This window comes from Podarcis vaucheri (genome assembly GCF_965113315.1).
Source record: "Podarcis vaucheri genome assembly, chromosome: 4".
Classification (NCBI taxonomy): Eukaryota; Metazoa; Chordata; class Lepidosauria; order Squamata; family Lacertidae; genus Podarcis; species Podarcis vaucheri.
Genome location: NC_138762.1, coordinates 70,548,326 through 70,565,978, shown reverse-complemented (window position 1 = coordinate 70,565,978; position 17,653 = coordinate 70,548,326). Strand labels below are relative to the sequence as shown.

General features: G+C 43.4%; 1 protein-coding gene across 4 annotated transcripts in view; it reads right to left on the bottom strand.

The window, feature by feature from the left end:
• Nucleotides 1-17,653, bottom strand: part of ARHGAP6 (Rho GTPase activating protein 6) — a 190,379-nt gene that overhangs the window by 90,072 nt on the left and 82,654 nt on the right. The window contains exon 1 of one of the 4 annotated variants that reach the window (XM_082220863.1): nt 12,888-13,210. The exons of the other annotated variants lie outside the window; for them this stretch is intronic. Coding sequence (XP_082076989.1) covers nt 12,888-12,977 — 90 coding nt within the window. The 5' untranslated portion in view covers nt 12,978-13,210. Of the gene's footprint in view, nt 1-12,887; nt 13,211-17,653 lie in introns of those variants that run through there. 4 annotated transcript variants of the gene reach the window in all.

The window sequence follows — 17,653 nt, the reverse complement described above, 5'->3', positions numbered from 1 at the left end:
TGCTCATTATTCCACAGGAAATTGTGTATGCCTTTGAATGCCATTTCTCTATTCCATTAAGGAACATAATTTATGATAATATTTTTCTCCTCCTAAGTATTAACAACAGTACTTAGCAAGCCACTGAACCTTAATGTTTTTTCCATAGTAACCTACAGTGTAAGTGGTGTTATCTTTATTTATATATCTCCCCCTCTCCCTCATACCTTATTTTGTGCCCAGTTACTTGACTCATTTTAAAATTTCTAGACAAAATGCATACTTTTTCTTGTGGTACAGTGGTACCTCTGGTTACGTACTTAATTCGTTCCGGAGGTCCGTTCTTAACCTGAAACTGTTCTTAACCTGAAGCACCACTTTAGCTAATGGGGCCTCCAGCTGCTGCCGTGCCGCCGGAGCACGATTTCTGTTCTCATCCTGAAGCAAAGTTCTTAACCCGAGATACACTTTCTGGGTTAGTGGAGCCTGTAACCTGAAGCGTATGTAACCCGAGGTACCACAGTATAACGTATTACCCACGAACTAAAGAAGTATACAGGCAATTCCCATTTATGTGGCAGTAGCTTTTTGAGGCAGTGTGTGTGTCAGCAGGACACGCATACAGTGGTACCTCGATCTACTAACAGTTCTATTAATGAACGATTTGGGGAATGACCTACGCAAAACCGGAAGTAGGTTTTCCGGCTAGCGAACTCTGCCCCGGAAGACGAACAGTGGAAGGGCACCACCGTCAGGAGGCCTCATTAGGGAAAGCACGCCTCGGTTTAAGAATGCTTTTGGTGTAAGAACGGTCTTCCAGAATAAATTAAGTTCGTAAACGGAGGTACCACTGTAATCCAGCCCTGCTGAAAATGACCTGTGCATTAGCAGTTGTGCAGGACTCAAACACATGCAAATGGGGAGTTGCTTATAGATATAGTTTCTGGCAGGAATGGACCTAAGGACACCTTGGTGGGCCAGACAGAAAGGACACCTTGGTGGGCCACATTCAGTCCCTGGGCCTGAGTTCCCCTGACCAATCCTGAAGCAAAGTTCTTAACCTGAAGCACTATTTCTGGGTTAGCGGAGTATGTAACCTGAAGAGTACGTAACCTGAAGCGTATGTAACCCGAGGTACCACTGAGAGAGTATTTTACACGGCACTTTAATAACCATGTCTACATGTTGTTCCACATACCTTGGTTCTCAAACATCATGGTACTCAAATGCCTTGGTTCCCAAATGCTGAAAACCCGGAAGTGTTCCGGTTTTTGAAAGCCAAACGTCTGATGCAGCTTTCTGCTCTTGTCTCTGGGGCACCTGCACCAATCAGAAGCTGCGCCTTGGTTTTCAAACATTTCAGAAGTCAAACGGACTTCCAGAACAGATTAAGTTTGGCACTTTTGTTTTTGCTATTTTGCATTTTTGTTTTTGAGGCTTTTTCGGTTAATTTGTTTTTATGACTATGTGGAACCCAATTCAGCTACTGATTGATTGATTGATTCATTGATTTTGTGACTGCAGAAATGGGTAAAAGCCCCCCATCCAAACAATGACTATCATCAGTACAGGTAAGGGGGGGAAAGTAATTTTAATTTTTATCATCTACAATACTGAGCGCCTAGGACTTGCCGATCGCATGGTCAGCGGTTCGAATCCCTGCGGTGGGGTGAGCTCCCGTCGTTCGGTCCCAGCTCCTGCCCACCTAGCAGTTCGAAAGCACAATTAAGTGCAAGTAGATAAATAGGTACCGCTTTCTAGCGGGAAGGTAAACAGCGTTCCGTGTGCTGCTCTGGTGCCAGTTTGCCGGAGCAGCTTCGTCACGCTGGCCACGTGACCCGGAAGTGTCTGCGGACAGCGCTGGCTCCCAGCCTATAGAGTGAGATGAGCGCACAACCCTAGAGTCTGTCAAGGCTGGTCCGTAGGGCAGGGGTACCTTTACCTTTACCTTTTTACAGTACATTGATTATTGCTTTCCTTTTATGGGTCAGTGGTCTTGTTAGATTGTAAAATTCATGTTAAATTGCTGTTTTAGGAGTTGTTTTTAAAAGTATGCAACGGAGTAATCCATTTTGCGTTACTTTCTATGGGAAAGCATGCCTTGGTTTTGGAACGCTTTGGTTTTAGAGCGGACTTTCAGAATGGATTAAGTTTGAGAAGCAAGGTACCATTGCACCAGCCTTTGCCCCACCTAGTGACAACTGCCATCAGTTCTAACAGCACAGCCATGCCAACTTGGGCTGAAGAGTTTGACCAAAACAGCTGGAGGGTAACATGCTGGCAAAGACTGCCATATACCAATTACTCATTATTACTCATAAAGCCAACAAGATACAAAACTCCAAGATTAACATAATATCTCGTAATATGTGATCATTTTGAAAGTGCCCAGTATCGAAACAAGATGGTTTACCTTGTGTTCAAGTTCAGCCATGACAGTGCATGCCTAAAACATGGTTTTCATCTCTTTGTGCTGTTCTCAGTGTTTTGTTTTAAGATACACATGAATTCATCTCGGGAAATAAACTAGCCAGCCAAACAGAGAGTACATTACTGTCCAGGGATGGAAGAGCATGATTTGATAAAGAAAATACAGTAAGAAAAATCTGTAGAAGCTCTGATAGTCCTAGGGGTGGAAGATAGGCAGCAGAAGAAAACCATATTGTTTTTAAGTGTGGCAGAAATTCTGAGTACACTAGAGAGGAGTATTTCTCTAAAAGCAACAGGATGCAGATGGATTGTGGCTAATGTTGTATGAACCCATCTTAAAAACCAGCAGTGCACGCTGGAGCCACACTAAATGGTAATGTGAACATACCCTCACTTGACACTGAACTCAGTGTCAAGCATTTATTGGCCTGAATTGTTGGAATTCGTGGAAATATATACTATGGACTTAATTTTATTCTTAACAATGACCACATGTTTTCAGAGTAAATTTGGAAAAATAGCATAGTTCTTGGTATCTTTGTATGGTGCTGCGGCTTTTGCTCCAATTTTCAGCTGTTCATTCTTTTTAGTCTTTCAAGCATCATTTCATTCAGTGATTTATAAAGCACCTATAGCCTCAGCAATTAGTTGCACTTCTGATATAGCCTTAAAAGGTATTGTTTACATTTGTGATTCTGTGATGGTTATGTCAAGGTTGTAGGGATAGAATAATCTCTTTCCTCTCTACCCTTTCCCCCGAAAAACCAAATAATGCAAACAGAACAAAAGCTTTTCCATACTATATTCAATTTGTAAAAGCTGCAAGAAGAATTTATTAATATGCAAGAAGAAAATATGTTAACTTTATAAAAGTAGTGAAGGTTTGCTTGCTTTTTACAAGCTTGACATATTCCGTGTGTGTGTGTGTGTGTGTGTGCGCACGCACACACACACACACACACACACACACAAAATTTAAACAAGTCCTTTTAAGGCTACATAGCTTCTGCCTAAAAAAAAACCTTCATGATGTGGCTAAACCGGGATGCTAGTTTCTGCAGCGCTCTTCTGTTAGTTAGAAAGGCCAGTTGTGTTCAAAGTGTGCAAACAAATGGACATGCTTTCATACATTATTTGCCAAAATAAAGGTGGAAAGTGTGTTTCTAGCTGTTGGGAAGTTTAGAAAAGGTATCTAACAGAGCTCAAAGTGAGGTTAAAACAGTGTAAAAATCCTGAGATTCTAACAGTTCTTCGTCCATCTCTACAAACACTGACAATATTTTCCTGCCAGCTACTGTCTGCACAGATTAAGTGTGTGTTACGACAATCTTGAAAGGGGTCAGATGTGCCAAGTATTTCTCTGACCCCACATGCCACTTACAAGAGACAGCATGCTGCTGCAGCTAGAGTAGTAGATGTGGTCCTCGTGCGCAACTTCCTCTCCATCTATCTGCTTCGCTCATATTTTCTAAGATGCGTGCTTATTGCCAAATTACATTTACTGCAAAAGACAATACAGTAAGAAAAAAAGATCCACCATACATCCCTGGTTATTGCTATTGTGGGAGCCCATTAACCATTTTTGCGGGGTTTGTTCCATGTATTGGTTTGGTGGATTGTTTGCTAATCCCACAGCCTTACTTCAGTTTACTCCTCAGCTGAGCAAAAACTAGCCATTTGGTTTCTAGTGGCCCAAACAATTACGATACTATTTCCACTGAATGCTGCACGCAGAAGTGTTGTTTGAATTTCCACAGTCCAGTTCAGAGGAGCTATTACCTCAATATTACCCCACAGTACCTGTGGGGAATACTTACAGAGACTGTAAGCGCATCAGTACAAGATTTTAGGTCAATACAATAACCTTTTGACCAACAGTACATTACAAACAGTTCCAGAATGAAACATATTCATTTGGTCATGCCGCTGCTCTCCAAAGTCATGTGAAAAGAAGTCCCAATACAAGGCACTGTTGAACTCTCATGCTTTCAAAGTTTATACATATATAACCTTAGATTCAAGTTGCTCAAGTCTGAAGTTATATACCATGGGTTGGCAAACTAAGGCCTGTGGGCCGGATCAGGCCCAACTGCCTTCTGGATCTGGCCCGTGGACAGTGCAGGGATCACCGCGGGGGTCGCCAGCATGCGCATTCTTTCCCTCTCCCTCACACAACGGCAGCGCCTCCTCCCTCCCTCCTCCTGGCTTCTCCCCAACCTGCCTAGAGGAGGAAGGGGACTGGGCTTTGTTGGTGCCAGCAGCAGCAGCGCTCAAGCGGCCGCCATTTTAAGCAGCCCCTCTACGGAGCCCTTTCACGCGCCGCTCATCATCCCACTGCCGCCAGCCCCTGCCGCTTGCAAGACACAAGTAATCAGCCACCGGGGCTCGTGCATCTTTTTTTTTCTCTTCAAAATACTGCATAGTCCGGCCCCCACGCAAGGTCTGAGGGACAGTGGACCGGCCCCCTGCTGAAAAAGTTTGCTGACCCCTGTTATACACCTTGCAATGCAAAACAAAAATTCACACATCTGACTGCAGTTTGATATCTCCTATGACCATAAAGACATTCCAATTACTATTCAGACAGCATGCAAAATAGTTGTGGCTTTCCTGCTCATTGCATATTTCCTTGATGCAGTAGCTGAATTTCTTGTCCACACATTAATTGAGCTTTTTGCTTCATAGAGGCATAGCACACTAAGAGGCCCTATCTATGAGAAAAATTGGAATTCAATACATGGAAGAGATTAGTCATGCTGCTTTCCTGCAGGCATGGCTTACAATAAGATTAGCTTAAAGTAAATTGAGCTTGAATAATGATGGAATACTCAAGTCATTATGGCATTTTCCAGTGTCATTATCAGGGAGTACTTGCAAACGCAACACGTTTAAGAACAATTTTAAGATCATACTCAAATAACACACCAGCTACAAGTCAAATGTGCAGTGAATAGACATAGAATACCTCTGGTATATGCACAGTTTTTGTACTTCAGTTATCTGGGTATGTTCACACCACATACAGGGTACACACCTCATGGTTGGCATATATTTGGCTTTTCACTGTCTGCACTAGAAAATGCACCAAGTATACAAGATTGACAGTGTGGTGTAGTGGTGAAGAGTGGTAGACTTGTAATCTGGTGAACCGGGTTTGCGTCTCTGCTCCTCCACATGCAGCTGCTGGGTGACCTTGGGCTAGTCACACTTCTCTGAAGCTCTCAGCCCCACACCTCATAGAGTGTTTATTGTGGGGGAGGAAGGGAAAGGAGAAGGTTAGCCGCTGTGAGACTCCCTTGGGTAGTAATAAAATGGGATACCAAATCCAAACTCTTCTTCTTCAAGTGTATGCCTAGAATCTACTGTGCTCAAAACCAATTAGCAATGAAAAGCTATAAAAATGGTTCTCCCATTTTCTCACTTCACAGGTTAAAACAGCACTAGTAAGCTGATTGATTTCCAACATTTAACACAGAATACAACTACGGCCTCTATTAAAAAACATTCCCTATATTTGTTCCATCCTTTTTGCAAATAGGATCCCAAATGCCAACAGCTGGTTTGAAACAGTTGTTTTCCTGATCAAAGGGAAAAAAATATTTGTGTAGTAGTTAGTTTAAAAACAAAAACAAAAAACCCTCACATTTGAAAGCATAGTCAAGGTAAGAAATTTTACCGTGTTGCAACATAGAAATATTTCTGATCTTAACTGTGTTTGACATAAGCGAGCCCATTTATTGTCCTATTTGTTCATTCAAATCAAGTCTGGAAAATGAATTATCACAGCAGGGCGCTGTTAACCTACTTTTCGCTGAATAAAGTTAATCAATATATTTGACAGTACAAAACCCAAGATTTATACTGCTTAAAGAGAACAAAAAAGGGCAAAAAGTAGTTGCTAGAGAAATACTGGCTCCCGCTGCCACAACATTATAACTACCACTAACTGGAAAATATTCAATGCAATGGCACCAAAATGTGAAGTAAGTCTTGCTAGAATCACAGAAGGGAACACTCAGTTATTTGCAACAGCAGCTTCAAGTCTTTTATATACATCTACTACCTCAGAAGTCAGAACATTAGCTGTCAAAAAGGAACATTTCCCCCCTCATTTATTTATTTGTACCCACCCATGAAATATGGGAACCGCTGAAGTCTAAATGCTTGTATTAGCAGCACTGGATTTAGCACACAAATAAATGCAGGAAATCCTTTCCACTGCACACTGCTGATAAAAGTTCTGAAGAGCAATACAGTTAATGTTCTTTTTCTAAACACCAATTAGCATAGATCAGGCAGAACATCTCACCAATGGAATTTTAGGCACCAACACTTCCTTAAGGCCACTGAACACAAGCCACCATGTTTATTAGAAAGGCTTTATTGTTCGAAAAGATTTGTTGTGCGTAAAATACAACATAACCTGGTCAAGAAATAGTTTTGTTGTGGGGCAATTTAAGAACATAAGAAGGCCTTGCTGATCAAAGGCCCATTTAGTTTGGCAATCTGTTCTCACAGAGACTAACTGATGTTCAGGTATGGAGATCTGCCCTATACAGTGGTACCTCTGGTTAAGTACTTAATTCGTTCCGGAGGTCCGTACTTAACCTGAAACTGTTCTTAACCTGAAGCACCACTTTAGCTAATGGGGCGTCCTGCTGCTGCCGCGCCGCTGAAGCCCAATTTCTGTTCTCATCCTGAAGCAAAGTTCTTAACCTGAAGCACTATTTCTGGGTTAGCGGAGTTTGTAACCTGAAGCGTATATAACCTGAAGCATATGTAACCTGAGGTACCACTGTACTGTATTTCACACAGTGAGGACAGATGCCAAGAATTTTCTGAAGGACGTCTTCTTGCCTCCAATACTGAACTTGATTCACTGACCATGCTGGAATCTTCTTGGCCTCCAGTAACTTTGGAATCTTCACCTCCAGTAACTTGGATGACCAAACGTCATTTAGGGGATCTAAAAATTTAACTGCTTTGTCACGACTCGAATATGCATATACCTAGTCTGTGTGAGGGTAGCTGAAGTAAGTCACTGCTAGCACACTTGCAATCTTAGATACCTATTTGATTTCATTTTCCATCTTGACATCAGAGGGATGATAGTACATCTCCACTTCTAAATTATTCTTGGGGTCTGGTATCATCACTCATAGTGAGGAGTTTGTCCTGCTTTCTGGAATCTGTGCCCTCTTTGCTGTAACAGAGAGGAAGCATGTGTGCTGGCAGCTTGTGAGACCCAGACCCAGTCTTGCAGGGATGAGTCACCAATTAACACAAACAAAGCTAAAACTAAGACTCCACCCTCTTATTGCAGCTTTAACTGCAAAAGCAGCTTTTTGCACTTGCTGCACTTCTCTGCAAAACAGACATTCTGCAAGTTTTGTACATAAAACACATAAACATGGCATTTTATGCACATTAAACACATATCTTTTAAACAATATGCCCTTTCTTATCCATCCTATGGCATTCATATTCAGAAATAACCATGCACTTTCAAATAGGTTCTTTCCATCGCATCAAGTTTCCCTTATATACTTTTCAAAAGTAAATATATTCAGGGACATTATTCTGTTCATTTTATTTCCCCTAACAGCTGTTAGTCCTGCAGTGCAAAAGTTAACAGGCTGTCTGCTATTGGTCCCCTCCCCCAATAGCACTGTTCCTCAGGATTCCCTGGTTTTAAGTGGAAATCTCACAACTCGCCTATGTAACATCTACTTTGGCTTTTATATTTTAGAGAAAACATTCGTACTGAAGCCAGTAAATTCACTACTCTAAATGAATATATGATCAAGCAATGACCAGTAAGACCAGCATTTCGCCATCATGACTTAAATCAATACACTGGATAATGCACAGAACACTCCTTAGAAAACTTAACACATTTGATCTTGATAGTTGTCAAACTACATAAAGTCAACCTAACAAGTTAATCTCATGCGAACATCTACATAGTTTCTCACTCAACCACAAGACATACTCATCCACAAGTTTGTAATTGACATTTCCTCTGCACATTTCCTTTTATTTGGGGGGGGGGAGGGAGGGATTTAACTACTTAATATTTTGTAACACTGTTGCAATACATGCTTCAGAAACAAAATTATTCTGCAAGAAAGGATTAGACTTCCCAAGGAACATGTTTAACACATTGATATAATTGCCACATCAGAACGGACATGTAAACATGCTGTTTATTTAAGAAAACAGTGCTAGTTTGCTCAGTCAATGGGAATGAAAACACTCTTTATAAACAAGATCAAGAAACAAGTGACAAAGCATTAACTGATAGAGGACCATAGCAGCAACCCTAAATTAAGTGGATTTCAATACAGCATTTCATGTTTTTAGAAGTACTGAACTATACCTTCTACAAAATAAGCATGTTGATCACAAGCCAACGCTAGGCATACCTATTCCATTGTGATTTTCATTTATTAAGAATATATTCCTCACATTTTGATTCCTAACACAGCTAACTTTAACAAGTAATAGGGTGTACTTTAAGTGTGGTTTCCAAGACAGAATTCTGTATACTAAACTATGCCTCTCTGAAATCTACAGTAAGTGCATATATTTGCATGATTAGGACTCATCAATAATGTAACTTGGTGCACAACTTAAAAGGTAACTAAACATATCAGAGACCAGGTCTAAAGAATATCACAAGAATGAACAATGTGTAGAACTGACAAGTTTTCTTTTCCTTCCTGTTACCAAAGCTGTATTTTGCTAAACTTTTAACGGGTTAACTATGGGTTTATTCAGGCTTAACAAATTCCCCACATAAGAAAACCTGTTGAGCAATACATGTAAAAGGAAAATGTTTCTCTGAAATGCAATAGCCAAGTGAATTGTATATTCTAGAGTAATGTCTTACGTCCGTACTTATCCCAATATTAATTTTATGGCTGGAGAAACATTACATCAGAATCTGTCTACAAGAGCAGCATGAAGACAAGAAACCACAAGCTCAAGTACTGCTGGAGCAGTTCACAAAGTTACAACATCTGTCTTCCACTTAGAGGTCAAATTAAATATCCACCTAACAGCTGAATTCCAATACTGGTTTTAAAAAGCAGAAGTTTTTCTTCAAGTGACATTTTGCACAATTACACCAGCAGAAATAGCAACAGCATGTCTTACATGCTTTAAAAGTGCTTTAATATTTACGCATGGCTACAGGGAACAAACTATGCACAGATAAGGGAGTCAAGCTTTTTAAAGACCTCAGCTACAACTGCTATGTAGGGTAGCAAAAAAGGAAGCAGTTTCTCAACTTTTCAGCTTTAAGACATAAATACAATGCAATCTTATCACATAAGAAGCTTAAGAACAGAAAAGGAGCTCCTTTCTTACAATACTTTCAAGTACAAGTGATTATTCTTCCAATGCAGTGAGATGAGAAAAGAGCAAAGTCTCTGTGTAACTCTGTGCTTGAAATCTCATCCTTACATTTGAAACACATTATGTAGCAATGTCTTAGTTTTACCAGTCAGGATTCAATTAAACTGTTACTGTACTGCATTGGAAGCACTGAAAGGTTGAAGCGTTTAATATTTTAAATACTGCCATGTGTTTCATCATACAACTCCAATACTCTAGATCCTTCATCTAGATTATTTTTAGCATATGCTATATTATGTGTTTGCAATATTATATAGCAGTTTCAATGTGTGAAATGATCAGTCATCTGTTTTTTTCTGAAGCAGACCACCATAATTTCATTTTTGCACAAGAAAACTCACAGGAAAAAGGAACCACTTTGCCCCATGAATCCATGTTAGACAGGGTTTTGAACCAAGATTAGGGGCAATATGATTCACTAGATCACAAGTTCATTACACACAGCACTTGGGACATCTTTGAGATATAGTAGCTCTTTTTCTACAAAGAACATCCAAAATAAACCACTTTAGCTTTACGCAGGTCCAGCTGCAGACATGTAAGTGAGCATTATTCCAGCAGGAATTATTCCTCTATACTTCTTTTAAAAACCAAAAAACCCACCCAACAACTACTGAATGAAATAAAATTCTAGGCCAAACAAACTAAATGACACAATTTCAGCCAAGCAACAGTGGGATCACTGCACTGAAAGGGCAAGCTGCTTGCCTTAAGTGGGGGCGTTTTCCTCACCTTCCAGGCAGCTCAACTCTGCCAAAAGAGAGGAAGGGGCTGGAGGTGGTCAGCTGCCTCAGTTTCTCTCTCTGCATGGGACAGGGTGGTGGTGGGGTGGACTGGAACATCTGCACTGCCTACAGAGCTCTTTTTACTGGCTCTGTCTCCCAATACGTGCCATGGAACAGCACTGTCATTCAGGTGAGTCAAGAGCAACTACCCTGCTCTGGTTATCTCCTGCTTGGACTACTGCAATGCACTCTACGTGGGGCCACCTTTGAAGGTGACTCGGAAACTACAACTAATCCAGAATGCGGCCGCTAGACTGGTGACTGGGAGCGGCCGCCGAGACCATATAACACCGGTCTTGAAAGACCTGCATTGGCTCCCAGTACGTTTCCGAGCACAATTCAAAGTGTTGGTGCTGACCTTTAAAGCCCTAAACGGCCTCGGTCCAGTATACCTGAAGGAGCGTCTCCACCCCCATCATTCTGCCCGGACGCTGAGGTCCAGCGCCGAGGGCCTTCTGGCGGTTCCCTCATTGCGAGAAGCAAAGCTACAGGGAACCAGGCAGAGGGCCTTCTCGGTAGTGGCGCCCGCCCTGTGGAACGCCCTTCCAGCAGATGTCAAAGCAATAAACAACTATCTGACATTCAGGAGACATCTTAAGGCAGCCCTGTTCAGGGAAGTTTTTAACATGTGATATTTTATTGTATTTTTAGTTTTTATGGAAGCCGCCCAGAGTGGCTGGGGAGGCCCAGCCAGATGGGCGGGGTATAAATAATAAAATTATTATTATTATTATTATTATTATTATTATTATTACCCTAACCTCTCCCTCTCTTAACTGCACCTTCACATAGAGCAGTGAGTGAAATCCTTCCTAATCTGCCTACCAGAGAAAGGAAGCAAGTGAGTGGGCAGAGGCTTCTCTCTCTGGGCAGCAACACTAGGCCCCCAACCGTCACCAAATCCTACGGAAAGGGGGGAGGCAGGCAGCAGTGGCTGCTTTTGCAATGTGCAGCTGCTGCCTCCTCTTGGCTTGTAAACTCTCTCTAGAGAGGCTTGTTGGTGCCCAGATAGTGAGCTGACAGAGAAAAGAGCAGCTGCCACCTCTTCTTGCTGAGTCTCTTACCTGCACTCTTGCCCTGAGCAAGATCTGGTCCTCACAGTTTCATCGCCCAGAACAAGAGGACAGGTAAGCAACTGCAGACAGTAGCACTTCTTCTTCTGAACCAAGCAATTGCCTTGGCATGCAAGCAACAGCTGTCCTGCACCACTGGACCTTGTCTGAGCAGAACAAGGTTTTGATATGCAAGGCAGAGAGCATGCACGCAGCCAAGGAGCCCAAACCCCCCATGGGCTTCTGCAGCAACTTAGCAGCAACTTGCCAGGGGTTGGGTGCCCAAGGGGTCCTCCTAAGACACTCACAGCACAGTGGCAATGGGCACTCCTATTTTTGCAAGCACCAGGTGCAGCAATTACACACACACACACACCATACACACATAAACCATCTTCACCTCCAACTATGTGGCAACCTGTTCCAGAATAAAGTTGCCTCAAATAGGGAATCATGTGGCAGGAGATCTGGTCAACAACCACAGTTTTATACCATCAGCACTTGGGATGCATGCCTTGGTGCAAGGAAGGAACTGAAGTTCAGCAGAGGAGCATATGCTATGGTGCCACATTCAATCCCAGCGACCGGTGGGGTGGGAAAAAGGACTAGCAACAAGTAAATAAATATAAAATAAATAAATATAAAATAATAAAAATAGTATGCTTGCAAAATGTAGAGTCACTACGCATGTGCGGGATGTTTGGCTTTGACTTTTTCCCCTGTCTCCAAAAGCCCTACCCAACCACCAATACCCGGAGCCGGGATCTTTCACAGTTTCTACAACGAAAGCCAGCAGGATGACTCCACTCTGGACGACCCACCCAGAAGCCATGCTAACCATGCATGTTACACGGGGGACGAGCCTGGCTGCGAAGGGCAAGCTCTCTGCGCCATGCCCACTCTAGCCAACTTGCAGGTGAGCGTGCGGAGCAGAGGACACCCCCCCCCTTGACACTGGCGCACGAACCACGTCGGTGGGCGAAGAGTGTTCGAGGGCGGCACAAATTAAACTCCGCGCTTCTTCCAGGCGCTTCTTCCAGGCTGTTCCCGTGACTTTGCGTGCACACACATACACACGCCGCTCCACACCCGGAGCAGCTCAGAAGCGCAGCTTCTCCGAGGGGAGCTGGCCAGGCGCTCTTGAATCCCCGCGAGCCCCTTTGGGCGCCTCGCCCCCTTCTCCCGCTCCCGGCAGCCCGTCCAGAAAGGCGAAGGCACTCACCGCGTAGTAGAGGCAGGGCTTCACGTTCAACACGGGGCCCCCCGCCAAGGCCGGAGGGGAGCCCCCCAGGTCGCCCCGGCGCTGCAGCATGGCCGGCGGGACTCTCCCTCGCCCCGCTTGGCGCGCGCGCGCGTGTGTGTTGTGTGTGTGCCTGTCTCACAATCACTCCCTCCGTCCCTCTCACACGCGCGCAAGGCGTCCCAGAGGCGGCAGCCGCTCCTCCGCCTCCCGCGGAAGCCAGCGGCGCAGCATCACCCTCGCAAACTACTTTCCCCGCCGCCGCTTCAGCCCCGCGGATCCACGACCGGGATTAAGCCAGAGCCGCGGCAGGCGAGGTTGCCGCCTCCTCGGGGCGGGGCCGCCGCATCCCGCCCTCCTAGCGGCGCTTGGCTGGGACCAGTGGAGTTGGGAGAGGAGAGGAGAAAAGGGGGCGGGGAGGAGAGGGGGGGGACGCTCGTAACCTCCCCCCCCCCTCTGCTCCGCAAAGGCAAGAGCTGCCTTTCGGTCGCCGTCGTTGACAAGGCGGAGGCAGCGGCTCCACCCATAAGGCAAAGAGGATGCCTCTCTGTATACGAATATGCCGTGTCTGTCTTCTAAAACGACAACAGAGCCCTCTCACTGGTGGCACCCAACTGCCCCTGCCCTCTTTCCCACTTGCAGGTCCACAATGGGTGCTGCGGTATGCACCCCAAAGAAAGAAAACACACACACACCCCTACCCCTGATGGGCTCCTGTCAAAGTGCTATTTTTGTTTCAGAGATCTTGCCGTGTTGAACACAACTTGCCCACCTAGAACAGGAGCTGACTCCTAGGGGGTGAGGTCCCTTCAAATATTTTAGGGGGCAGCTCCCCAAAGTTGAATTGCCATTTGAATGCTGTATACGCACACATCTTGTTATCGATTATGCAGGGCAGGGCTTACCTTCCCCCCCACCCAAAAAACACGCATTTGATTCAGGTTGGCACCCCTGCCACCTCGCAATATACTTTGCCTCTTCTGTGCTCCCTCTCCAGAATTTTGTTTTTTCTTCAGATGCTAGCACTGAGGCCTACGAGTCCTTTCCACACTTTGATCACAGTTAACACAGACAAACTGGATGTCTCCAAGGGTGCTATGACTGTTTGGATACAACGTTGTGCCTTTGACAGCCGAAGCTTTCCAACAACTTAATCTCAGGGTTGTGGGTTTGAGCCCCACAAGGGTCAAAAAGTTTCCTGCATTGCAGGGGGTTGAACAAGATGACCCTCATGATCCCTCCCCACTCCACAATTCTATTATTCTAACTATAGCTTTGCCCCAGAAGAGAGAGGTGGTCAAGAAAGCCAATCCCTTTGTGCCTGGAGGGCCCAGGCTAGAAAAGGAGACCAAAGCTTAGGCCCTGGGTTCCATTCGAAATGGAAGCCAATGGAAGGGGCAGTCTACACACCAGTTCTGTCTACTAAGCTAAGAGGTGCCTGTTTTCTTTGTCTTGCCATCACTAGTGAACTGAACATACAAAACAGACATACAAAGGTGTCAGAAATCATCGGGAGAAGGCAAGCCAACTAACATGAATGGCAAGCCAACTATTATGAATGGGCAGGCAGAGCAGACTTTAATCCAACGTGTATTTCCAGATATAGAGCAGCAGCTTAGGGCCCAAGTACTTGAAGTCACAGATAGCATGATAGTCTCCTACTATCTCCTGTGCCAAACCTTGAGGTCTAGCTAGGGATGATAGGGGTTGTAGTCCAAAAACAGCTGGAGACATAAGTTTCGGAAGCCCTGCCCTAGATCGTTAGTCTTCAACTGGTGGGTTAGGAGCTGCTACTGGGCCACAGTCTGGTTTAAAGTAGGTAACAAAAGCAGCAGCACTAATGCCAGACAAATAGAAGGCAAAATTAAATAAGAAACGGGTCCCAAAATACATGTTTGGGTTAAAGGTAGGGGCCTGGTCTGTAAAGCTGGAGACTACTAGCCTTGAGGTGCAATGATCACCAACTGAGTTGAGTTTTTGTCGTAAACTTAGAACACACGTATGCACCCAGGCTGTTGGGACATGCTCCTGTTTTGGGCTGGATTCATTGTTTGGACATCTGCTGCAGTTCCATTACTGTGAATTTTAAACCTTCGGCTTTTAATTTGTGAAATTGGTCAAGTAACAATTGATGAGTATTTTATTGTTTTCGTGATGTGCTATGAACTGACACGCAGTCTGCAAATGGAATCAATAAAATAGCTTGGTATGAAGTTCCAAAATCAAGACCAGCACAGAATCTGGGCAGGAGGCCCATGAAGCGCAGCATCTTATTCCCAACTGTGGCTAGCCTGCTGTTGCCAAGCAGGCCATGAATGTGACAGTACGGTTGTATTGCACCCCCCCCTTTATTTTGCTGTTTTATCTTTTGTAAACTGCTTTTACAAGTTGTTGTTTTTTTAAACACAGCAACAACAATCAAGTGGCATATAATTTTTATGAAACAGACAAACAAGCAGTCTCTCCAATCTAGCACCTCCTTCCCAGTGCATAGTATTTGGGTGTACACTGCTCCTGCTCATGGAAGCTCCATTTAACTATAACTCCCATAAAGAGAAAGTGCCACAGCTATATAGAAAAAAGTCTGTATAGAAGAAGAAAAGTCATCACATAGGAACAGTACATCAATGCACTACCATTCTGACCATTTGTGATCCACCAAACAACTGGTATTCAATTGCCTCTGAAAGTGGAGGTAGAACACAGTGCTAGTCTCCTACAATAAGTTGTCTAGTCCCCTTTTAAAGCTCTCCAAATTGATGGTCATCACTATATTGTATGGGAACAAATTGCATAGTGCAATTATGTGCTGTTCAAATAAGTTTTTCTTTGTCTGGAATTTTGCAACATTCAGCTTCACTGAATGCCCTGCTCCCTGAGTTCTAGTCTTAAGGGATGTAGAAAAACCTCCCTCTATCTCCCCTACATCATTCCTTCTAAAATCATTCCTTCTAAAATCCAGGCCTGCAAATTTTTGAAGCATCAGAACTAAGGTTTGCACTTAAATTTTTCTGTGGAAGGTTTTCAAAATCTGTTTGGAACAAATGTTCGCTTTTATTGGGAAATGATGCTTTCATCTGGAACATTTTCTGACCTACTGGATTTAGTGTTTATATTCAATAATGACAAATTTCCTGCTTCTGATTTATTCTTAGACATCCTGGGCTCTAACTAACAAAACTAGTCCCCAAATAGAATTTGAAATATATCAGCAAATGAATAATGTTTCACCTTTCCCACCCATCCTTCTGCAGTTAGTTAACAACCTAGCAGGGCTTATTAAACTGTGCTCTGTATGATTCTAATACACTGGTTTGTGAGATGAAATCATTAGAAAATGATACTTAAGTATTAGAAACTACAGCTTCTAAAAAGAAGAAAGAAAACTGCAGTTGCCAGCATAATGAATTCTTCTGCCTCAGTTCTGACTATATTCATGCTGTCTTAAGACAATAATTCTGGCAGAGGACGATTGTAAAACCCACCTACTGGTTTCTGTTCTGAGTGGTAATATGACTAATTATCAAAGCAGCTTGATGCTTGTAAGCCTGGACTATGCTATAAGATGTTACTGTACTATTTTTTAAAAATAGAATTAACTTTAAAACCACCTTCATCTATGGAACAAAGAATTACATATTTAGTGTTTTCAACTTTTCTCTACCTTATGTGATTACAATATCATGCTAAATTAGATTGCATTGTATGATACCGTACTGTACTATCATAGCGTTTTACAAGCCTATTAAGCACTATACAATATATATAAACTACCCCAAAGAGGCCAAACTTGCAAACTATCTAAAAAGACATGCTTCTTCACTAAAAAGAAGACTCAAACCTTTTTTAAAAATAGAGAAACTGATACAAGAATGTGTCTACTGTACATAAATACATATAAATGTGATTCATTCCACAATTCTATTAATATTTACTTAGAAGTTAGCCCCACTGTACTCAGCAAGGTTTACTCCTAGGCATGTGATCATTGCTGCTAACTTAAGATGGCAATATGAATACAGCTACTACAGAACTGTGGAAAAACCAGGTAGTATCTGCCCTACACATGGGGAATAGGGTATCACTCCTAATATACCATTTACATTCGTTGGACTGGTCATGTTGTGCCTGATTATCATCTTCCAAAGCAACTACTCTATTCTGAACTTAAAAATGAAAAGCGTAATGCTGGTGGTCAACAAAAGAGGTTTAAAGACTCTATCAAGGCAAATCTAAAAAAATGTAGTATAAACACCGACAACTGGGAAACACTGGCCTGCAAGCAGTGACGTAGCGTGGGTTGTCAGCACCCGGGGCAAGGCAAGTAATTTGCGCCCCCTAACCTGTGGGTTTGCGCCCCCTAACCCTAACCCCCAGATGTTGCGCCCGGTGCGGCCGGCCCCCCCTGCACCCCCACGCTACGCCACTGCCTGCAAGCACTCCAATTGGACAACAGATTTTACCAAAGGTGTCATGGGCTTTGAAGACACCCGAACTCAGGACGAAAGGGAGAAACACCGTGATCAACTCCCACCCGGAAACCTATGTCCCCACTGTGGAAGGACATGCGGATCCAGAACTGGCCTCCACAGTCACTTATGGACTCACTGTTAAGACCATGCTCATGGAAGACAATCTTACTCAGCTACGAGTGATCACCAAAGAAGAAGGAAGAAGACTCCTAACATACCATTTACATTAGTTTTTGTTGTTTTGGTACTTATCAATGGCATATGATCTAACTCTGA